Source organism: Neovison vison, chromosome 5 (assembly GCF_020171115.1).
Source record: "Neovison vison isolate M4711 chromosome 5, ASM_NN_V1, whole genome shotgun sequence".
In the NCBI taxonomy this organism is placed as follows: Eukaryota; Metazoa; Chordata; class Mammalia; order Carnivora; family Mustelidae; genus Neogale; species Neogale vison.
The window spans coordinates 1,493,162-1,517,057 of NC_058095.1; the positions used below are offsets into that span (position 1 = coordinate 1,493,162).

Consider the following 23,896-nt stretch of genomic DNA (forward strand, 5'->3'; position numbering starts at 1 on the left):
GGGGGACAGGGCGGGGCCTAGAATGCCAGGAGCACCCTGGAGATGGGGTCTGCTCCCAGGGAATGCTGACCTTCACGCTGAGCAGGATCTAGGGGGCGGCTGCTGGGCCCTGAGCCTCGGGGTTCCTAGCCCTGGGTCCCCACCTGCTGGCGGCACCTTCCCCCGCCACAGTTTCGAGGGGTGGACCTTGTTGCTCAGGTCTTTAACCCGGACCTCCACATGGGCTGCCCCCTGTATCACCTGAAACCTCTCCCCTCCCCAGAAACAGGGTGACATGAGCTACGTTGCTGCTGTCTCCTGGTCCCAGATCCCCACCCTCGGGGACAGTGCCTTGAGGGGTGTGAGAAGCCGGGGTCCCAGGCACTGCCTACGGGCAACAGGCCAAGGCTGGGGGGGGCAGTGTTCCCTGGGATGACCCCCGGCTCCCCACTCGTGACCAGCGTCCAGGGACGGCATGGGCTCTGAGCCCCCGTGCCGTCCAGGAAAGCCGGGAGCCTCCCGCCGCGGCCTGCTTCCCGCAGGGGCTTCGGGTCGGTCGGCAGGGGCCTTCGAGCCCCGGGCCCCGGCTCCCGCCTAGCCGCTGACGTGTCCCCCAGGAGACGCTGGCTGGACGGGGAGAGGTGACACCCTGGTGGCCCCGGGGCAGCTCTGAGGGCCCAGACCAGTGCCTCCATGAAGTCTGGGCTTCCGAGCGGACAGCACAGAGGTCAGGGACGGCTTCAAAGCAAGCAGATGGGATGGGCCCGCGCCATCATCACCAGCGCAGGCCAGTGTCCCCCGAGCTCCCGCAGGGCTCACCCCCTTCCCTCAGCGCCCCTGAAGGAGCCGAGGGTGGGCCCGGGCCTTGCAGAGGGGCTTCCAGGGAGAGGCCCTGAGATTAGGCGTCACGGGAGCCCCACCCCACAGGCCCCAGACTCAGCGAGGCGTTCCCAGGCCGGCTCCGACACGGACCTCGAACCCCTCCAGCTTGCACCCACATCTGTCCTCAGGGGTCACCCTGGGGCAGGGTGGCCGGGGCTTGGGGGGCAGGATGGGGAACAAATGGGAGACGGGGCAAGGAAGCCGTGGGAACAGGTCCCTCCCTGCTCCCGCCCCAGCCCCGCGGGAGTCAGAGGCCCATTCAGGGCCCCGCCCACAGAGGGGCCCCAGAGAGCCCCCCTCCCTGAGTAGGTGGGTCCCGCCCACTAGGCACAATGGAGCCCATGTCCCTGCATGGCTGGCCAGTGCTCCAGGGGTAGTCTGGGGTCAAGCATCCAGGGACAGCGGAGGAGCCCCTCCTCCCAGCATGGGGGTAACCCAGCCCAGCACGAAGGCGACTGGTCCCTTGTCCCTGGTGCCCAGAGCTGCCCCTGGCACAGCAGCCCCCAGGTGGGTGAGGTGGTGGGCAGAAGGCTGACCCAAGCCTGTCCACGGTGCCCCAGCCCCCTCCAGAAGGGGACACCTACCAGCCCATCCCACCTGCTTGCTTTGAAGCCCGGCCGCCCCCTCCCCGGGAGCACTGGCTGCTGAGTCCAGAGGCCAGGCTGGAACCCAGCTCATCCCCTGTGCACACCACCCAGGCCTCTCCCAGGGGATCACTCACCTGAGCGCCCCGGCTGCTTGGCCATGGGCAGGGAGACCTCGGTGAGCGGCAGGACGTACACGTCTGGCCCGTTCTGCGCCCCTGTCGCAGGGGAGCCCTGTGCCGAGAAGCCCGCGGCGTACTCTTCCCCCTCGGCATTCTCAAACTCCTGCAGTGGTAGGGGGTGCCCGGCCGGCCGTGATTCAGGGCTCCCGGGATGGGGCAGGGCCAAGGGGTGCAGGCCAGACTCAGAAAGGACCGAGCGCTCACCTCTTCTGGGGCTGGGGCCAGTGAGGGCTGGGGACCTGACCCAGAGCTGGGGCACCCGCTAGCCGCCCCTTCCACCCGTTTTCTCACTGCTCAGGGCAGAGAACACACCCTGCTCCTAGCCCCCTTCCCCCCGAGAGACACCGGCTGCCTGGAGGACAGAGCTGGTGTTTGTGTTGGTTGTAGACAAGGGTGATCTTCTTCCCAAAAGCATGGGGAGGGGTCCTCGGGCCCCAGGGCAGCAGCCCATCGCCCAGCCCAGTCGGCCCCCACCAGTGGGCAACGCTGGCCCCACACTGACAGGGGTGGGGCCAGAGCCAGGAGACCAAGAGGCCCCTCCTGTCTGCCCCCGACTCCTCTTTGCCACCCCTCCCCCCCAGCAGCCAGAGATCCCAACCTCAGGGACAGGGCTGGGGAGCGGGGACTGGGGCTCCATCGCCGCCCCCCCCCCAGCCTGCCCCTTCCAGACAGAGAGAATTCCTGAATGCCCAGAACAAGGAGCCCACCCCCCATCTCCACCCCAGGCCAGGCCGTCTGCTTTTGCTCCCTGGGCTCCCTAAGAGCCTGGTCCTGCAGCCTGGGGCTGGGCCCCACGTGACTGGAGTGTTTCAAAATGCGGCTGCTGCACCTGTCTGTGGGGAGGACCCCTGCCCCCAGGTCCAGGGCACTCTCCAGAGAAGAGCCCAAGTCTCAGAAATCCTCTCCTATTGGGGCGCCTGCGGGCTCAGTGGGTTGAGCTTCTGCCTTCGGCTCAGGTCACGATCTCAGGGTCCTGGGATCGAGCCCCGCATCGGGCTCTCTGCTCAGCGGGGAGCCTGCCCCCCCCACCGCCTGCCTCTCTGCCTGCTTGTGATCTCTCTCTCTATGTCAAATAAATAAATAAAATCTTAAAAAAAAAAAATCCTCCCCTACTGAAACCAGGGCAGCCCCCATCCCTGGCACCCACAAGGCGCTGCCCAAAGGGGCGTCTGAGCCCAGAGCCCTCCCCCACCACGTGGACAGGGGGCTAGGCCGGGAGCCACGGGGGCCTAGGTGCGTCCCTTGGCCCTGCGTGCCCCGGGGGACTCTCCTTCCTTCCGGAAGCCCTCTGCCGGCGTCGCTGTGGGCCAGCCCTGGTCCCTACCCAGAGAGGACAGAACCTTGGGGGAAGGGGACAGGTGCTCGCAATGCCTACCCCCCCTCCCGGGGCCCGCAGCAGCTGCAGCTCCATCCGCGCCCGTCGGACCCGGCCCGTACCTGACGGCGCCGCCCGGCAGCCCGCCGGATCGTGCCAGCGCAGCGGGCGATCAAGTAGGACAACGTGAGCATTGCGGCCCGGCCCCTTCGCCCAGCGAGCTCCACGGGCGTGCCCAGCCCTGGGCCCCCCGCGACGAGGCAGCAGCCCCTGGTGCAGGCAGGGCCACCCACCCAGGCACGCTAGGGCTGGAATGTTCTGGGCACCGTGTTCTCCAGGAGGTGAGGAGGGCAAGGGAGGGAGGGGCCGGGGCCTGGCCTTTGTTTGGGGCCTTGTTCTCGAAGCGCCCTGAGGAGGGGCTGACCTATACGAGGTCCCCCACGCCTGCCCCCCATGACCTCACTCGCCGTCCGGGCCCCAGGACCCTGGGGGACACGCCACGGTGTGCGTATGGGTCAGCCTCCCCGTGGGAGCGGAGAACGTGGGCGGGAGCATGGACCCTGCGGCTCCCAGGGCCACAGCCTGGCCAAGGAGACCCTGAGGGATCTGAGCGGGTGACCTCTGTCAAAGGCGAGGTCCCCATCCTCGCTGGGCAGGGGGGTGTCCTCTGCAGGCCCCTCCGTGACGCAGCATGCCAGAGCAGGGGGGCTGTTTCTCTAAACTGGAAGGGACACGGCTGGGGCGTGCGACGTTGATGGGGGCCATAGGACAGCCCCGCCCCTCCTAAACTCACCAGGCCGAGGAATCTGCCCTCCAGCCCGGGAGGGGAGGGCAGGAGGGGATGGGCCCGGAATGACCGCATGGCCACAGGCCAGCACGCTGTTCGCTAAGTCAGCAAGAACTCAGCCCCTGTGGGCTGGGGTGGGGGGTGCCTCCACCGGGGGCTCTCGGCCACTAGCTTCTCCGCCTGGTCCTCCCCTCTCAGAGCTGCGGGCCCCCAGGGACGCCCCTCAGCCACCATCCTCGGGAGGGGACTTTAGCCTTAGGAACCAGCCCAGGCACCTTGGGCGCAGAACCCAGGGGCCAGCCTCAGTGAAGACAGGGCTGTGCCTTTAGCCGAAGCCCCACAAACAGCAACGGGGCACGGTCCCCCCAGTGTCCAACACCAGCACATGGCCCCCTCCCCGTGGGGCAAAAGACACCCAAAGGAAGGTGACTCCAGCTGGCAAGGTGGCCTTGGTGCGGGGGCAGGGCGTCTGGGCGGCTGCTGGTTCGGGTGATCAGGGCACCCCCCCCACCAGCAAGTAGGGGGAAGCGAGCCCCTCCCACGCTGGCTCAGGAGACCAGGGGGCCTCAGGCAAGAAGGCCCATCCTCATGGCCGGGACTGCCCAACCTGGGCACAGGACTCAGAGGCCACGCCCACACAGAAGGGACCCAAAGTGGGGGAGGGAGTGGGCTGGGGTCCCCAAAAGCCTCCAGGCCCCTCCTGTTCGCTGCCACCCCCAGGGGTCAGGCTGTGGGGTCCCAGGTCTGTATGGTCTGCCGTGACCCCAGGAGGGAGGAAGCTCAGCACTGAGTGGGCACAAGAGGGCCCGACTCTTGGGACCCCGTCCCCATCCCCCGCGGACCCCCCAGCCCTCACCTTGAACCCGATGCCACCCTTCTTACAACACAGACAGGCCAGCATGAGGGCGATGACAGTGAAGAGCCCGGAGAAGGACACGGCCACCACAGCCAGGGAGGACGACCAGGAGAGCTCGCTGAGGGGGGCGCCGTCTGCCGAAGGAGAGGGGGTTACCGGGCAGCCTCCGTGGCCCTGCCCCCCATGCTCGCCCTGTCCCAGCAGCTGCACCCGGGGGCTAGCCGAACCCCTGACTCCCCGGCCCACCCCGACTCACAGAGGCCTGAGCCTCAGCACCCTGACCCCTTGCTGAGACCCACCAGTCCTGTCACCCACCGGCCGAGTGGCCAGGCCCCAGGCAGGCAGGTGGACACAGGAGCCGCCACGCTGGCCCTATCCTGCAGTTCCCCGAACGGCCACTGGGTGCCGCTCTGACCTCACCCAGAGGATGAGGGCGGGCAAAGCAGCCGGAACCTCCCCGGGGCCCAATCCAGGGGACTCATGGGCAACCCTCCTCGAGGTCAGGGTCTCGGGGCTATGGGAAATGGCCCTCCGTGTCTCTTCCAGACTCTGGTCACCCCGCCTCCCCAGGGGCGGTCACCTTGCCAAAGCTCTGAGCATGGTAGCCCCTGCCAGAACCTCAAGGGGCCAGGAGGAGGGACCCGGCCCCGCTGATGGGGGGTGGGGGGTATCGGGGCTGGCCACGTGCCAGGCCTGTGCGGCTGGGGGACAGCGCCCTGACGTGGGAGAACTGTCTGTCCCCAAGAAGGCGGCACCACACTGGCTGGGCACAGAGTTCCTGCATGCAGCCTGACATGTCCAAGTTACCCTCTTGCTGAAGTGACCATCAAGGGCCCCCCGGTGCTTTCTGTCCTGGGAACAGCAGGGACCCCCGCCCCCCACAACACCAGGTCCACAAAAGCCCCCGCACGGCGGACCCTCCCCAGATGCGGGAATGGAGGTGCCCGGACAACATACACGGACCCCCCAACATATAAAGGTGGCCTTGAATTAGGGCTCTGGGCAGCACCCACCCTCCAGCTGAGCCAGGGCCTCGGGAAGCCCGATTTGTCTGCTGCCCGCGGGACAGTCCAGGTGTCCCCTAGACAGAAGCAGTCCTGCCCCTCCTGTCCTGTTGCATTGGCTCCAGCCCACGCCCCGCCCCGAAGACTGCTGTCTGTCTGTCTCGTTTGGGCCCTGCAGGCTTCCTCCCTGCCCACCAAACACCCCCACCCTCAGCCCCCATGGCCGAGCTCTCAAGACCCCGACACCCAGCCCAGCACACCTGCCACACCAGGCCCGTCGGTTCAGGTCAGACCTGGTCTCAGCAAGGCCTCCCGGGGTCCTAACTGGCTTGTCCCTCTGGACAGGAGGAAGTGAAGGCTCAGAGCCTGCCTCAGGTGGCACAGCTGACCTCCGGCCGGCGCGCCTCTGCTCCCTGCCTTCTGCTCCCACACAGGAAGCCAGGACTGCAAGCTAATATGGTATCCGGGAGGGCTGCCTGGAGGCAGGGGGAGCCCGAAGGCCTAGAAACACGGCAAGCCCAGCCTGGACTCCTGCTCGGGGCTCCAAGCCCGGTGCCCACACCCACACACACACGTAGCTGGGGCCAGGCAGGGCTGGAGGGGAGCCACGGGCTACATCCCTGTTCCCAGAGGGGCCCAAGACAGACACCCTCACGGGGCCTCCGAAGGCCGACTGCGATGTAGGTGCGCGTAGGTCCCCTCGCTGTGCTCCCACACCCCATACCCCACAGCACACAGCCCACAGGCGGCGGCCATGGCGAGTCCCCCCAGGGCTGAAGATCCTGGGCTCCCGCACCCTCTGGAAGGAGCCAGTGCCCTCGGGGACGCAGCCCTGCCACAGGGCTCCACCGACTCTGCCGCACCCTCCCCTCCCCGCCCTCCATCTGCCCCCAGGGGCTCCTGCACCTCCCTGTCCTGGCGGGCCCTGGAGCCTGGGGCCGTCTGCCGCCCCACCGGGTCCTGGAGGAAGGCGGCGGCACCACGGTCCAGCAGCACCCAGCCCTCGGGGCTGCAGACTGTGGGGCCGGGCCGGCCCACCTCAGGAGGCTCAGCCGCAGCCTCGGCCCTCAGCCCCTGTCCTTGGCCTCCAGCCTCAGCCTCAGGCACCCTGGGCCCAAATCCTCTGAGGGCCACTGTAGCCCAGGGGACAGCTGTAGGAGGCAGGGTCCTGGCTGGGGGCTCTGGAGGAAAACCCCATGGGGGCTTCCTGGAAGCAGCAGCTGGAGTCCAGCCCTGCCACCGCCAGAGCCCTGTGGGCTGGACGGGTCACAGCACCGGCAGGAAGAGCTCCATTGTTATCACAGCCACCGCTGTCATCAGGTGAGTCCCCACGGGAGGGACCAGTCCGCAGCTGCCTCGTGTGAAATCACAAGTCCTACAACCACCATGTCCGTGAGCTCAAAACTCGTGACAAGTGATGACAGAAGCTAAGTGCACCCCAGCGCCTCCCAACGCCCCCCTGCAAACCGCGCCCCACTCTGCAGACTGGAGCCACCCAGTGGCCCCAGCCGTCCTCCGGCCCAGGCCCTGCCTCCCGGATACACTCACGTGGGGCGATTTGCGGCCGCGGACCCTGTCCCGCCGGTCACGCGTACCTACCGAGGAAGCAACACGGACAGGGCCCGCCGGCCGCCGCCCACGGCTCTGCCCCAGCCTGCACCGGAGAGGGTCGCCTCCTCCATGGCCGGGCAGCCCGGCACAGCCGGTCATCTCCAGGCGAGGTACGGCGTTCTGTAAAACCCCACCGCCACCTTTAGGAACAGTACCGCAAACTTATTGGGCACCTGCTGTGTACCGAGCTCTCCCTGCCAGGTTGCGTCTCCAGGGAGCTGGTGCGAGAGGATTGTGGGGCACAGCTCAGAACGGAGCCAGAGCCTGGGCTGGGCCTCCCATAAAAGAAATGTGACTCGTGCCTGCCGTCAGGTGAGTGGTGCCCAGGGGGGCTGTCATGGGACAGGGTCAGGCCCCGCCCGCGTCCTCTCCAAGCACCTGTCGTCTGACCCTAGGAAGCTGCCCTCAGTGAAGGAAGCCACACGGAGCAGAGGGCAGGCCCCGGCCTGGAGCTGATCCCATGTGAGAAAGGGGCACATCCGTGTCGCCGGGAGGACACGGGACACCAGGGGCCCCCAGGGCCTCCGAGAGCTGGTGACGGGCCAGCAGGGGAGCAGCCGCCTGGCCGCTCAGCAGAGCAACCTCAGACTGAGTCGAAGGCAAATCACAGCAGAAAACGGGTCGACGGCAGGTTTGTTCTGGAGAAGAAAGCTCACGCTCAGCGCGATGCAGGAACCACAAAATGCCGACGGGTTCGGCTCCGTGAAAACGTGCGCTCGGGGCTGGCCCAGGTGAAGGGCACACCGTGCGCCAGGATAAAGGTTCACAGAACATACACTGGAAGATGCTGCCCCAACCGCAGGGGACCCACCGTCAGCAAAGAATAAGAAAAGCACCTTAAGGACCTCCACCACCGACGAGCCAACTAAGGAAGCCCGCGCCCGACGTCCAAGGAGCCCGGCCCCAACGGCAGCCCCTGCCCCGGCCCCCCGACCCCGCACAGCGTCCCAGCAGCGACGGGAAAGCCGGAGAGTCACCCGCACACCCGCCGGTTGGGGTCGGCCCGCCCGTAGGCCAAGGGATGCCTCGTCTGGGAATTTACCCCAAGACACTGACCCGGAGGACCCCCAAACCCAGAGCAAGAGCGAAGCCGGGAACGAGCGTTAGCAGCACAGACCGAAGCCCCCTCATGGAGATGCACGTCCCGGTGACGCTTCTAACAAAATCAGCCCGAACGGGACCCCCCGCAGAGGGAGGATGACAAGAAATTCTGACACACCTGCCAAGAAGCTGTGAAAGTGAACTAGAGGAGGACCTTTAAACAAGGACAGCTCGAGGTCGTGTTGGGGCACGAAGCGCCAGTTACGGGACTACGGGGCCACGGGCTTGTTGGGGGGACCCCGAACATATGCACAAAGTCCCCCAAAGGGCATGAACGTGCACGGCTTAGGGGCGCCTGGTGGTGCCGTCCGTTGGGCGAAACCAACTCTTGATTTCGGCTCAGGTCCTGATCTCAGGGTTGGGAGATCGAGCCCCACGTCGGGCTCCACGCTGGGCACAGAGTCTGCTGGACATGCCCCCTCCCTCTGCCTCCCCCCACCCCACTCTCTGTTTCGGTTCTACCTCGACGAGGTTGGAAGGAACAGGCAGGATCGCAAAACCGTTTACCGTGTACGAATCCGAGTCACAACCATGTTAACAAACAAAATCCACGTGAGAGAAAAGGTCTCAGAGCGGAGCAGTGCCTGTCTGGACACACAGTTCCCCGGTCGTCCAGGCTCCGGATGCCCTACGGTAAGCGTGCGGTGCACCTCGAATCAAACGGGCCTAAATTTACACAATGACCGTCGCTCCCTCTTTAAGACCCCCCCGGCCCCAGCACACACAGAATAACGCCGCGGCCTCAACGAGGCCTGGGGCCCCACCCCCACCCCCCTCTAACCCCACCCCGGGGAGTCACCTAGCCGGAGGTCACTGAGGTCTCCCCGGGGACGCAATGGGGACACAGATGAGAGGAGGAGGCAGGAGAAGGGGCAGCGATCCTGGCTCCAACCACCCGGGGACTTGGGTTTTGGCCCTGATTCCAGCGGCAGGAAGGACAGTGGGCTGGGCCGCCTTCTGGGCCCTGGGGCAGATCCAGCACGCCCTCTCTCAGCACCCATCCCGCTTGCGTGACCTGGACCCTCCTCCCCAACCCCAAGGGGGCCAAGGCTGGGCCTCCACCCCCTTCCTGACCCCATCATGCTTCCGGCACTAAGTCCGGGGCCCCAGACCCCCACAGCCCTCTGGGCCCGGCCCTTCCCTCCGGTGAACCTGAGCATCACAGACCTTTCCCCCGGCCCCGTGCCGGCCATTCCCCGAACCAGACACCCCATGCCCCCAGACCCCTCTTGTCTCCCCCCACATCCAGCCCTTCCCAGGCCACTGACCACCACCAGCGCAGCCAGGACGCTGCCCACCTTCAGCGGTCTGGAGCCGCCCTGCCCTTCCTCACCCTCGGCCAGAGCCACCTTCTAAAGCACCACCCCCGGCACGCCCTGAGAGCCCCCCACGCGACCCCACTTGCCCAGAGTCTGGCCATTCCCCTCCCTGTCCCTTCAGCCTGAGGGCACACGCCAGCGCCTGAGACACTAGAACCACATGGACGGAGCAAGGGCGGGGCCAGGTCAAGACCTCCGGCCTCGACACCAGGGGCCTCGGTTTCCCCAGGGTCGCTCAGAGGGGCCGCACCCTGCCGTGCCCCGGGCAGCTGCTCTGAACGACAAGTGTGCCGTCTGACCCACTACGGTGGCCACGATTTCTCTAACTGGACGTGAGCAGGAAGCAGAGAGCGGGAAGCCTCGTCCTCCATCACGCTCTGAAAAGTGGCAGCCACGGCAGGCCACGCTGGGCGGCCGCACTGGTGTGGGGGTTGGGGGCGCGGCTGCCCGAGGCTGCGGTGGGGAGGGGTACGCGTGGCTCCCTGGGTCTTTACAGGGTGAGGAGAATGTTCTGGGACTGGGAACGCACTCAGTGCCCCGTTGTTCCCCCTGTCGTGGTTCACTTCAGCTTAAGAAAGCGCGACGCGAGCCCCGTGATGCCTCGGAGGCCGGGTCAGAGCAGGCCAGCCCTGGCCGACCCCCAACACCCCCAGCCCCGGCCGGCTCACTCCTCTTCATGGGGAGCCCACAGCCCCCCGTCTCACCCCGTCCCCTCGGGGCGCTGCCCAAACCTCCCCGGGACGGTGGCCGTGTAACCACGGGAAGTCCTGCCCGTTGCGGCCAGATGCCCTGGCCGCCACACCACGGGGGGCTCACTCCTCCGGGGGACCCCAGCACGGCCCAGTCGGTGAGCCCAGGGCTCCTTCCTGGAGGTGGCCCAGCGGCCCAGCCCACGGGGACTCAGGCTCCAGGGTCAGCGGCAGGCCTGGGCGGGGTCTCGGGCAGACATTGAGGAACCCTGGCACCGGCCCGCTGGCCCCCATGCCTGCCTGGTGACGCCAACAGGGTCCTGCCCAGGAGAGACCCTCGGCCAGGGGGCATTCTGCCAAGTTAGCGGGATGAGGCCAGAGAACAGCGCTGGGGGCAGTGGTCCGTGTGCCTGGGCTGTCGGGGCCGAGGTCCCAGAGGTGCCCGGAGTGTCCCACTGTGTGGCTCTGGCGCTCCCACCTCCCCGCCCCCCGCCGAGCAAACCGCAGGATTTGGCAGGATTCTGGGGTTCCCGGGGCAAGCAGAGGAAGGCCACACCGCAGACGGACCCGGGGCTGGGGGGCTGGGGGGCAGAGGCTCTCCACAAGGTTTGCCTGTGGGCCCAGACCTGGACGTTTCTTCCAGAAGGAGGGGCGTCCCGAGCAGGGACACCGCGGCCCTCCACCGGGCTTGGGACTCGTGTGGCCGGGCGCCTCGCACGCAGGACCCAGGCCCCTCTGCTTCCCCCAGCTCTGAGGCCAGCCCGACGCGTGTGAGGACAGACCAGGGACTACAACGGAGCCCGTCTGTAAGGGAGGCTCCCGTGTGGGGCTGCAGCGGCGGCCGGAGGACATGGGCCCATAAACACGGGCTCAGACACGCTGGCCTCCTCGTCCCCAGGCTCCAGCACGCCCACCTCCCCCCGCCTCGGCCTCCCAGGGCGAAAGCCACACCGGCAGGACTCAGCCCCCGCCCAGGGGCTGCTGCTGTACCCTGAGCCGTCCCGGACAGCCCCCGGGCTCATCGGACCACAGCCCAGTGGGGAAACTGAGGCCTCCCCACCTCAGAAACTGACTCTGGGCCAGGGCGCAGCCCGACCTCACGCCCGCAGCTGCCCGGGCTCCACCCCCCCAGGTAAGAGAGGCCCGCGGGGCGTCTGGGTGGGGAGACTGGGCCCCACTGCCCCCTCCCCAGAGCCTCCCACACCTCTGGGGCCCAGAGGCCAGTCTGCTCGCGGGCCAGACAGACGAGGGCGCCGCCTGCTGTGTGCAGGACAGAGGGTGGGGGACGGGGTTGCGCCCCGGAGGCAGGGGGGTGGGGCTGAGAGGGGAGGGCGCTGCCTCCTCCCTGCGAGGGACCCGCGAGTGTCTCAGGGCGACCGCCAGCTGAGGCGCGAGCCTGGAGCGACGGCCTCGAGCCCACCAGCCCCCCATGAGGACTCGCAGCTCCAAGGCCCACCCAGGCCACCCCTGCCAGGTGCCCCGGGCCTGCTGGGGCGCTGCGGCGGTGGACCACGCCGGGTCCCGGCAGCTGCTCTTGGGGTGGGCGGGGCGGGGGGGGCCCTTCCCAGAGCCCGGACCACAGACCGGCCGAGGGCAGCCGCAGTCGGTGCGGCCGGAGTCAGCCCCGTCCGCTCTCCCTGGGAGTCGGGCCTCGGACCTCCCCGGAGCCCGTGAGGGGCCTGCAGGCTCTAACTCCCCGGGGGCAGGAGGGCACCAGTGGGGCCTGGGCCTTCCTCCCGGAGGAGGGGGGGCACGCACCAGGCACTGGGCTCAAACGCACACGTGGACACGCGCACACGGCCGCAGAAATACACGGACGTTTGCTCACTCTCGCACGTGTCCACGCGGGCGCTCAGCCACCACGCCCTCCTACGTGCTCACACCCGGTGGCGCGTGGGCACACGACGCACATGCTCTCAGCAGCACGCGAGGGGCCGTCCAGGGTGGCCTCGGGGGTTCCATCAGGATCCCGCCCCAGGACCCCACTCTGGGGCCAACTGAGCTGCGGTCCCCGCCCCGCCCCACCCCGCGTCAGGCCGGCTTGTCACAGACACAGGGACGGAAGGAAGTTCCGCAACCTCCGTGTCTTCCAGTGACACAGGAGAAAACTCAGGCTGGCCGGCCCCACCAACACCAGAGGCCCAGCCTCCTGCCATGGGGCCCAGTCCTCTGGCCAGTCCCGGGACGGGGGGCTTGGGGGATCTGGCTGAGAACGGGTTACAGGGGTGCTGCCTCCCATTCCCCTCTGACGGACACACTGGCTCCTCCCACTTGGCCCCAGCCTCGTCCACCTGTCCTGTGGAGACGCACACATCCCGGGCCCCCATGTCCCCTGGGGGCCTGTGGGTAACACCTCGGGAAGACAGTCCTGACCATTTCGTTCCCCGGCACCCGCCGTGACATGCTGGGCAACGGGTCTTCCCGAGCGACCCGAGCTGGAGAGATGAGTCGTCCTTCTCTTGAGCATGGCCTCAGGGGCCCTGAGGACAGCAGCTTGGAGGAGGCCAAAAGGCCACCAGGCTCACATTTGCTCGGGCCCCCGAATTCGCACCATCCTTGGTGCCAAGTTTCTGCCTGGACCCTGTGCAGGGCAGAGTCGGGGTGAGGCTGGCAAGGAAATGGGTTGCCAGGAGCACGGCTCAGGCCAGGCACACGCCTGTGGGCCCGGCAAAAGGAGCCCAGCTCTGTCTGCCCAGAGCGGGACCCACCAAAGGGCTGGGACAGCTCCCTCCAAGGCCAAGCAGCTTTGAGAAGCCCGAGCGCCTCTGGGCCAGAGACTGCGTCTTGCGGGTGGGGGGGGCTGCCTGCTCCCAGGGGGTGCGGGGGGCTGCCTGCTCCCAGGGGGTGGGGGGGGCTGCCTGCTCCCAGGGGGTGGGAGGGCTGCCTGCTCCCAGAAAGGCTTCAGGCTTCTTCCCAGAATAAACAAGACGGCCCAAAGGCTTCACAGCCAGCATTCTGGGAACCACAAACGGAGACAGGGAGGGTCTCCACGCGTGGCCGTTGCTGGCTCCAGCGGGGCCATCTCCCCCGGTGGCCTGTCGGGCGACCAGGGGCGTCACGGAGCTGGGAATCAGGAAACGTGGGGCCCCCGGCTCTGGCCCATGAGCCATGACACACGTAGCTGCCCGAGGGCTTGATCCCAGGGTACACAGCAGATAAGGGAGATAATCTGTCCCCCCAACAGATAAGGGAGAGGCTCAGAGGGGCATTCATGGACGACATCTCCACACAGGCGACAAGGCCCCAGGAAGGCGCCCGGCAGTCCGGCAGCTGCGCCCCGGATCGGCCACAGCAAGAAGCCGGTCCGTGAGCGCCAGGAGCCAGCACCGACCCACGAACCCGGGGAGACAGCAAAGACCCCGCGTTACACAGTTTGCTGCTAGGATGTGCCCTCGTGGGGCGACCCCTCCGTGCATGGGGGAGCCGGGGGGGCCGGGAACGGAGTGGGACTGGCAGGGCGCGTGGGGCTCGTCCTCGGGGACAGAAGTGTTCTAAAATTGGTGGTGACAGTTGCACAACCCGCAAGGACCAGAAACGCCACGGAAGGGCTGAGTCCTTCAGAGCGCGACCCACATCTCGGCGAAACCGTCACAGAGCAGGGGGCACGGAAGGCGACGGCCGTGCACAGCCGGGCCGTGAAAGCTCCGCGCCGTGTCCCCTGGGGGGTTACTGTCCGCGGAGTGAGCGGGGCCCGCGACCCGCCACCCCCCCAGGGCCATCCGGCGTGAGGCAGGGGGTGCCGCACCCCCAGAGAAGTCGAAGTCCTCCTTCCCGGGGCTGGGGCCTACCCCCGGCCGGTCTCCCCACCAGCAGAGCCTGGCCGCCTGCCGGGGACCACAGGCGGCCCCAGAGCCCCGGGCTGCCAGCGCAGGTGCCCGGCACTGCACAGTCACCGCATCCCTCTACAGACGACCCCCGCCCCGCCCCTCCTACTGGGGCCTGAGGCTGGCCGGCGGCCCAGGGGGGTTCCAGCGGCACAACCCGTAGGGCCCCTTGTTCAGGTTCATTGAGAACCGTCGTGATGCCCAGCAGGCCTGTCCCCGAGCTGGCCGCCCCAGGAGGACTCCCTGACATGGGCCCGTGTCCTTGGCACCACCCTGCTGCCCATCCCCCACGCCACCCTCGGCACAGGGGAGACGTCGGTAGGGGCCGGGCCTGGGCCGCCGGCTCCCCCGCTCCTGGCCTGACTCACAAGGATGGGCTGGCCGTCTCCTCGGCCAGCTCCGGGCCAGCTGTCGGGGCTGCCCAAGGCCATGTGCCCAGGCCAGCAGGTGGGCGACAGCTGCGCGGCCCCTCTTCGTGGGGAAGGAGGAGGCGCACCACAGCCTCCCCAGGGGTGATCAAGGACAGGCCCGGCGGCATCCTACCATGAGAGGGGACCTGTGGGGCCCCGCCCAGTCCTCCAGTCCCCGGGAAAACACTGCCCCACCCCACACAACCTGTGACAGGTGAGTGACCCCTCGGCTGCTCAGAACCAGCCCCTGCACTAGCCCTGTCCTGCCACTTCCTCTGCCAGGGCCAGAGCCGTGGCCGGGGCCTCGAGGCTGTAAGCCCCCACCACGCCCGGGGCTGGTGTGGGGACAGCGGCCCATGTCCTCCCAGAAACCCCCATGTGCCCAGCTCTGGGCAGCTGCTCCCACGTGGCTCTGACTGCTGATCTAACCCCAGGGTGACCATCAGGAGACCCCCCCCAACTCCACTCCGGACCCCCAGGTGCCCTGTCTCGGCCCCGGCCCTGGCGGAGGAAGCCAGGGGGCTTGACGTGGACATAGCCCGGACAGATCACCTGGGGACTGGCTCCGGCCCAGCGTCCCCTGCCCTCGCTTCCTCTGCTGGGGGCGGGGAGGCCTCAGGCCACCGCCCTGCTGGTGCCCATTCTGTGCGAGAGGCAGGTGGACGGGCTGGTCCCAGGCTGCCTGCATGTCGGTTCCCTCACGTTCTTCCCAAGCCTCCTCCAGGTGGATGCGGCCGCATGAGCAGAGAGGTGAGGCCGGCTGAGGGCGTGAGGCAGGCCGGGACCCCCCAGGAAGGGGCTCTAGAACAAATCACGAGTTGGGGGCTCGACCACAGCCCTGCAGGGTCTCTCAGGACCCCTCCATCAAGGCCTCCCTCCCTCTGGATCCTGCCGGCCTCTCCCCACTTCTAGAGGCCCCCTGCGGCCTCCTGCTCCCCTGAACCCCTCTGCTTTCTTCTGTAACGACCTCAGCCACGGGCCCCAGGCCCTTCCCGAACGGCAGGACTTCATCTGAACGCCTGACACCCACAAAGACTTTCCAAACAAGGTCCCCGCTGGGCAGGGGTCACAGGGGTCGGTGGTGTATCCAGGCGCCCACTGAGATGGGGAAGAACGGGTCCGCGGAGAAGTCTCCCAGATAAAGGAGAGGTGCGTGCACCCCAAGGCAGTGACCACCAGGACAGGGCCAGGCCAGCCCACCCCGGGAAAGGTTCTGTAGCCGGGTGACAGCAGAGGACCAGCCACTAGGACAGACGACTCTGTCCATAGGACTAGAATGAGAGCAGGGGCGGGGGCCCAAGCGGGGGAGGCATGATGTGGCTCTCCACTCAGCCGGGACCCCCACCCAGGAAGCCTTCGTGCCCCCGCCCCCGGCCCCAGGGCAGCAGAAGTCAACAGCGGAACGGGGCTGTGGGCGTGACACCCGGGAGGTCAGGGCCATGGGCGCAATGGGTCCTGGTGGGGGCTGAGTGGGCCTCACGGGTGGGACCCCCATGGACAAGGTGGCAGAAGAGTCCACACACAAAAGCCAGGGGCACCGGCACGCCTGATTCAAGGTCACCTAAGGCCAGGGAGGTGGTCTGGCCTTGGAGGGACCGGAGACCAGGCCAGGCCCCTAGTCCAGGCTCTGTCTGATAGAAGGAGTGAGAGGTTCCCCAGCGGCCGGGGGATCAGGAGGCCACACTCGGGCGAACTCGTTCAAGATGCCCCCTCCGCCCCCCAAGGTGGTGACCCTACGTTTGAAGCAGCAAGCTCTGCCCACGGGGGGTGTGCACCCCTGCGTGAAGAGGTCGTGTGCGGGGGCACACACCGAGGTGACCGGCGTGTGCGTGTGTGTGCGCGTGAGGTGCACAGGTGTGTGCGAGCGTTTGTGTGTTTCCAGGTATCTGCGGGGGGGGGTGTGCGTGTGCAGATGTGGGTGTGGGTCACATTTCCTCACGGAGGGCTGTGTGCATTCGTGTGTGTTCACACGTGTCCTCGCGTGCGTGAGCCTGGGTGCATATCTGCTTGTGTGGGTGCGGGGCCCTCGGGGGAGAAGTGGCCCCCTCCGAGCGGCCCCCTCCGAGGGAAGGGCAGAGCCCGGCTGCAGAATGTGCCCGAAGCGAAGGCAGGGCCTCCCCTGGCCCCCTGCCCAGAGGGTCACGCCTCCCCTCACTGGCCGCACCACACGGCCCACCCCAGCCCCTCCTGGGCACAAGGAAAGGAAGCAACACTGGGCAGAGGGGTGGCTCTGGCACCCCCGAGCCTGAGGGGGTCTGGGGGTTCCTGGGGAGCGTCTGCCTCCAGCCAGGCCCCATGGCAGCAGGCCGGGAGCAGAAGCCACCGGGGCTGAAAACTGTGGCCACGGTGCATTTGCCCTGGAGCAGGGGTCCTAGCCTGTCCCCCGAGGGCCCCGGGGGCACTCTCCCCATGGAGGCGTGTCCAGCCCTGGGCCGAGCACAGGCACAAGCCAGCAGCAGAGCACAAGCCCCTGGTGGGCGGGGGGACGGGGCACCGGTGTGCCGAGAGCGTCCCTGGACTCCCAGTTCCACCATCCGGTCCCCTGCGGCCCCGAGGCTCGAGCATCCGCTCTGCTCCGTTCACAGGGCCACCGACCCTGCGGACCCTCACGTGACCCTGGGAGGTGAGCACTGCACTGACTCCCACCTTACAGGTCAGGAAACCGAGGCAGCACAGAGAGGACCACGTGACCAGAGAGGGGCGGGGTCCACTGCTGGGGACCCCGGGGGTGGCCAGAGCCAGAAAGGATCCCCTGGACAGTTCTAGGCCAGGGTCAGGGACTCCGAGGTCTTCCCAGAAACCACAGCAGCCTGAGTGAGCTCTGCTCCCGCCCGGCACCCACTGAAGTCCCTCAGGCTTCACCTGGCCAGTCCCCTGCCTTGGGACACTCCTGGAGGAGAGGTGACCCCACTCCCTCGAGGCCACACCATCCCCTCCTCCCGGACTGGCCCCGCCACTCCCGACCCATCCCACGGCAGCCCCAGCACCCCTCAGCTCTTGGCTCCCACCCCTTGCCCAGCTGGCGTCCCCAGAACGAGGTGTCGCCTACGGGAGGCTGCGTCTCAGAGAGATGAAGGACTCAGCCCCGGGCCACACAGCACTGCCGTCGCGCAGCTGAGGCACCAAGAAACCCCGCACGGCCTCACATCCTGGGAAAGAGTCCGACAGCAGCCTGCACCGGCCCACGTTGCCCCAAGAGCACGCACACGAGCCTGCCCCTCGCGGCACCCCAATTTTGCCCATATCTGAGAGCGGGTGGTGGCCCAGCCGGCTTCTGGTGTAGGTGCAGAAGCCCCAGTCCCGGGCCTCACTTGAGCCTCCAGCGCAGGCCCTTTCTCAACGTAACCACCGCCATCCCGGTCCCCACCGCAAAAGGGACCACCCCCGAATCCCAAGAAGGAACCGTGGCCGGGCCCGGTGACTTTGTGAGGACGCCCCGCCTGGGCCCGGCCTCTCTCTCCACCCCTGACTGTGGGGCAGTCACGGAAATAAACTTCTGCCCTGCCCTCTGGGCGTGGTGGCCCCCAGCAGGGTCCGCCCTCCCCACCCCCACTGCCCTCAGAAAGAACCCCTTCTCTCCACTTCGGGGACAGAGGGACGCCACAGAGCCCCGGGTCTTCCCACCGCCCCCTCCACCAGTGTTTGCTCACGCAGGGCCAAGCCTCCCCGGTGCTTAACCAGCATGAGGGTCTGGGAGGTGGTCGCCGCTGCCCCCTTTTACAGACGAGAAGACCGTGTCCGAGAGACTCCGGCGGGTGGGAGGGGGGCTCTGAATGCCGGGCGTCCATCAGGAAGCCGGGGACCCCACCCTTGCTCTCCCCAGCACCCACGTGGGGACCAGCACGGAGCCCTGCACCCCGGCCCAGTACCCGCCGCCGCCAGCCAGGGTGACCCTCCCACGGGGGACACAGCTCTGCCCTTCCCGGGCCGCCAAGGAGACCTCCCCTTGCGCTCCGGACAGCTTCTTTCTCCGTAAGTCACCGCGCCGACACGTTATAATTACACGGACGGCAGCTGTTTACGCAAACACTTGCGAGACACGCAAAGCCCCTTGCTTCTCTGAAGTGGGGGAGGGGTCGGGTGCCAGGACACAGCCGAGGGGAGGGAGGGGCGTGCTGAGCCCCCCGCAGGGCAGCCCGGGCTCCACATAGAGTGCAAGAGGCTGGCGTGGGGGACAGCCTCCATCCCAGGGGCAGTCCCAGCGCAAGCGCACACACACACACACACACACACACCCACACACACACACACACACACCCCGCGCGCCTGCCAGTAGTTCCAAGGCCGCATCCTAAGGCTGGACCCTCACCTCCCAGCCGGCAGGCTGCCTGGAGCACTGGCCCTGGGCCACCTGGATGCCCGGATGCCTGTCCCCAAAGCTTTTCCGGGCCTGGGGCTGCTGCCCTCCAGCCCCCCGGGCCAGCGGGGGCCGCTGCTGCCCAGACTCTGAGCCGTCCCCCGGCGACAGCATGCTCTCCCAGCCCTGGGACTCTGCTGCTTGGCAAGTGTTTTCGGAGGGACTGACACCCACACCCTAAACCCAACAGACAGACCTCACGTCAGCTCCCTTCCCCCAGGAGCAAATGCCTTCAGAGGGGCCGTGCCCAGGGGACCCTGCGCATGGCCATACACACTGGGCCCGGCTCCAGGCGGGGAGACCCCGGAGAGCCCGTCACATGTGTTCCCGGCTTTGTTTCGGCTGGATGAGCCTGTGCCAGAGCTCCGGTGACATGTGGGTGGGACTCTGGCCCCTGGGCCATGGCCCCAGAGCAGGGACTCCCCTCCCACGCTGGTGGAGGAGGGCTGGAGCGGGCCAAGACCAGGGGAAGAAAGCCCAGCCCCTCCTGGTAGCAGACGCTGGCCTCTAGCCGCCCCCGGCCCCTGTGGCCACCGCAGCTGCCCACCATTGCCAGGAGGCCAGGCAGCCACGGGCAAACACGCGGCTGGCGTCACCAGTCTGGCCGAGCAAGGCGCCGGACCCCAGGTTCCCCCGGCCACCTAGATGCGGCCACCTGGGCCTCTCCCGCTGTCCGAAAGGCCTGGGCACCCACTGAGGCCCAACTCCTCCAAGCCTCTGCCCGGTGGGCTCTGTCCTGTGGGCAGCCACTGCTCCCAGCTCCCCATGTAGGCTGCTGGGTAGCCAGGCAGGGCTCCCGAGAACTGGCTCGCAGCCTGGAGAGGGGCTTCCTGCACCAAGACCACAGACAGGCAAAGGGCTGTGGTGGCCTGGGACCCAAAGGCCACACTCCCACCCCTTCCAGGATGCCCTTGGTCCTGGCCACTTCCTCCCCTGGACACCTGGGGCCAATGCAGGCCCTCCTGCCCCAGTTACCTGAGCCTGAGGCATCCAAGAGACTGGCCTGCACCTCCACTGCCCCCCCCTCCCCCCCGCCCAGAGGCTTCAGTAGGGCGGCGCCAACACCAAGGCCTGCCCACCTCCACCGAGCTGGGGGTCTCTAGGGGTCCTTCCCGCCAGCGGTTCCTCCTGCCGGGCTCTGCTCAGGGTGGGGAAAGGGTTAATTTCCATGCAAAAGAGGAAACCACGGCTCAGGAAGCATCATGTCTGCAGTGGGGGGACTGGTCGGCCACCCCGTCAGGCTGGGGGGGGCTGGGGGGCAGCCGCATTGGGCAGAGGGCTGGCCCAGGGGCGCGGCCAGCGGACTCACCGGGGTCGAAGTGCGAGCTGAAGGCGAAGCTGGGGTTGAAGAAGGACGACGACATGGCCAGGGCCAGCGGCGCGGCGGGCATCCCCGGCTGACGCTGCGCTCAGGACGCCCGGGGCCCCGGCCCGCGCCGCGCCATCGCCCGAGCGGCCGCCGCAGGTGCGGAGCGCGCCCTGCCCGCCGGCCAGCCGAGCGCCCACCGCAGCAGCCGCAGCCGCGGGCCCGGGGCGGGCGCGGGGGCCGGGCCGGGGCGGGGGCGGTGCGGGCGCGGGCGGCGGCGGCGGCGGCGGACGAGGCGGCGCCGCGGGGCTCCGGGGCTGGTGCAGTCCGAAAACACCGGCGGGAGCGCGCGCGGGGCGAGGGGGGGCTCCCTCCCCGGCTTGGGGGGGCCCGGAGACGCGCGGAGGGGGGAGGCTGGGGGGGACGCGCCCGGAGACCGGCGGCGCGGAGGGGGGAGGCGCGGAGGCTGGGGCAGGGGGACAGGGGGACGCAGGATGGGAGACCTGGGGACGCGGGGGAGGGAGGAGGCTGGGGGGCGCGGAGGCAGGAGCGGGCCCCGCGACGCGGGCGAGGCCAGGGCGGCACAGGCGGGGGTGGGCACCGTGGCACGCAGGAGGAATACGAAAGCGCGCGCAGGGGGGCCCGGAGGCGCGCGGGGGGCCACGCGCACGGGGCTCGGGCCTGGCACGCGGCCCGCACACGCAGGTTTCGGGGGCGGATCGGGGACCGGCCCCGCGCCCTTGGGGCGGCGCCCGCGGGCGGGGGTGCGAGGGGTGTTTTGCACCGGCCGCCCCCGCTGGGCCACGCCGAGACGACCGGGAGGAGGAGGCGGTCGCCCCCGCAGGGAGTGCACCGCGCCGGGCGTTTGGGGCGGCGCGGCGGCGCCGGGCACCCGGCGACCGTCACCCCCCCAGGCCGCGCCATCTTGCACGGCTGCGGCGCCCGCTGCAGGGGGGCCCGTGGGGTGCGGGGCGGGGGGGGTTGCTGCGGCCAACGCCCCTCCTCCCGGTGGAGCTGGGGAGCTGCGGGGTAGCGGGCAGCTGGGCTTTACGTAACTCGGATCGCGCTGGTTCATGCGTCCATTCATTCCGCGGAGGAGCACAGCCTCCCGCAGGGCCGTGGGGGGCAGCGGTGCTGTGTTGGCGGGAGGGGCGCTTGCCCCCAGCAGGGCCTGCGGGGCTCTGGGGAGAGCACGGGTGGGTCAGGGCCCCCCGCAGAGCCGTCGCCCCGTAGGGAGAGGGTGTCAGAACGTGACCTTGTCCTTCTAAGAGGGCCTATTGTGTAGAAAGTACCTGATGGCCAGAGGAATGGTCCAGTGGGGTCCCTGAAGGGGCAGCCCCACCCCACCAGGGGCCTGCGGAAGGTCAGGGGATCCAGACCCTTCTTTCCGGCCCTAATGGTGTGAAGTTGCTCTAAGCAGCTTTGGCCCCCAGGCCAAGGTGGGGGGCGGTGAAGGAGCCGCAGGTGGAGTGGCCAGTAGAGGCCTGGTCAGCGGCAAATGCTCAGACCCCGGGGGCTTGGAAGGCAGGAGGCCACCAAGGGTGGGGTGTCTAAGGCCTGTGATCTGGCATGTCCCCGCTGTCAGGGACCTCTGCTTCCCGCCCGAGCAGGTGCCCCACGTACCTGGACCCCAACCAATCCAGGGGCACCCCTTAGGGACAGGCAGGGGAGATGTCCAGTAGCCCTAAGTAGCCTCTGTCCAGAGCATCTGCAACACTGTGGCTGGCCTCAGTGACCAGGGTCAGAAGACGGTCCTCCACGCCAGTTCCCCTGTGAACACGTGTGCGCGCGCCCCCCCCCAGCACTCAGGGGCCCCTGTAGCAGAAGCCTCGGGCTGAGGATGGGCCGATCTCAGAGCTCTGGGGCTCTGGACCATCGTCTGGGCTCCACGCAGGGCAGGAGAAGACCCGGGGGGCTCCAGGTGCAACAATCCCACCCCATCCGACCTTACTGACTCCCCTTCCCACCCCACCCCGCCCCCGGGGAACCAGGGTCCTCTGAGGTTTTCCTGGGCATGGTGACCGTTGAACTAGAGAGGTCCCAGATCCCTGCACCATTAGTCTGTTCCTTGGGTTGGGGCTCCCATGTGAGGCCGGGCAGCAAGCACTCTCTGCCATCCTCTGTCCCTTGGAGTGGGAAAGGGGGGCGCTGGAATGCAGGGGAGGGTCTGTGTGCTTCCCTTCCTGTAGGCAGAGGCAGGAAGTGCTGTGCTTCTGGGGGCTCCTAGCCCAAGGCCTCCAGGTCCACAGGAGCCTGCCCCACGCTGGCATGAGGAAGCCAACGGGGCAGGACCAGGCTCTTCGACCCTGTGGTGGGCACAGCGGAGCTCCTTGGGGCGGCCAGGCTGCCGCGGACTCATCCCTTGGCCTCCAGCTGGAGGTTCAGGCCCTCGAGCTCTGAGAAAAGACAGGACAGGAAAGGACCCGCACACCAGCAGGAAAAAGCACTACTGTGGGCAAGTCCTGAGTTCCCGGACCTTGCTTGTCCCGCGGCAGGGGAGGGGCGGTGGAGAGGCCCGTCCCAGTGCAAAGTGCAGGTGGGGGTGAGAGGGGGGCAGGGGTGGACCTGCCAATCTGGGGGTGACCGGTGGCCAGCCCACCCCAAGTTTCCCGCAGGGGCGACTTCTGCCGATCCTGGGATGGCCAGAGTCCTGATACTATGCCCCACTCCTTCCCCTGACCTGCGGGGAGGCAGGAGGCTCTGGAGTCCTCCGTGGCCACATCAGGGGCTGAGCCCCATAAAGGGGGGTGCGGGGGTGCCACATGCCTGAGTAACCACTGGCTGAGGGGCCGGCCTGTCCCGAGGGGCGTGCACCACAGAGGCCAGGCCGGCTTTGCTAGCACAGGGCAGCGTGGGCCCTAGGCCCATGGACACCGAGGTCGGAGGCGAGATGCCACCAGGCCTCTGGTCACAGAGACCTCCGGGGCAGACGGTGTCCAGCACGAGTCCTGCCTGCCCACGTTTAGGACGGCAGAGGGAGGGCACCTGTCCCTGGAAGGACCCGCAGGGGTGGGCCTGGCCGGGAAGGGGGTCCACAGGGGGAGTTCGGGGCCAGAGAGGATGCAGGGAAGGGGAGGTGACTCGTATGCAGGAGGGGCGTATGGCTGGGGAGGGTGACAAGATTGAGGTGCCCAGGGGACCCCCGGGAGCTCGGGAGTCGTGTCCGTCAGCAGGCGAGTGGGCACGAGAAGTGGGGAGACGTTGTAGGTGTCACCAAAGCACTGACTGGGGCGGGGGCGGCCGTGCTCCGGGAGAGAAGCCGAGTGAGGGACCCCGTGTCCCCAACCATAGGGACGCGGTGGGGTCAAGCAGCGTCTGCTGAAGGGGCAGGCCGGGCCTTCCGGAAGACACTTCCCCCCCGCAGGGCAGGTAGGGGGGCTCGACGCTGGGTCAGCCCCTGGGTGAGGCGTCTGCTGGTCCGTGTTTTCTGCCTGATTCAGGCTTTATTCAAAGCGTCGTTTCCCATTCTGCATATTTCTTCTTTTTAATTGAGGTGAAATTCATATAACATAAAACTCGTTTCTTAAAAGATTTTATTTATTTATTTGTCAGAGAGAGAGACAGAGCAGAAGCAGAGAGAGAGAGAGAGAGGGAAGCAGGCTCCCGGCCGAGCAGAGAGCCTGATGCGGGACTCGATCCCAGGACCCTGGGATCATGACCTGAGCCGAAGGCTGAGGCTTCACCGACTGA

The 23,896-nt window shown here is 68.1% G+C and overlaps 1 protein-coding gene across 1 annotated transcript in view; it reads right to left on the reverse strand.

The window, feature by feature from the left end:
• The window catches only part of AATK (apoptosis associated tyrosine kinase), a 31,587-nt gene extending 11,296 nt beyond the window's left edge, over window positions 1-20,291 (reverse strand). The window contains exons 1-3 of the mRNA XM_044247243.1: window positions 20,210-20,291; window positions 4,586-4,719; window positions 1,583-1,730 (exon numbers count right to left, since the gene is read on the reverse strand). Coding sequence (XP_044103178.1) covers window positions 1,583-1,730; window positions 4,586-4,719; window positions 20,210-20,291 — 364 coding nt within the window. The remainder of the gene's footprint in view (window positions 1-1,582; window positions 1,731-4,585; window positions 4,720-20,209) is intronic.
• Window positions 20,292-23,896: the final 3,605 nt, after the last annotated feature.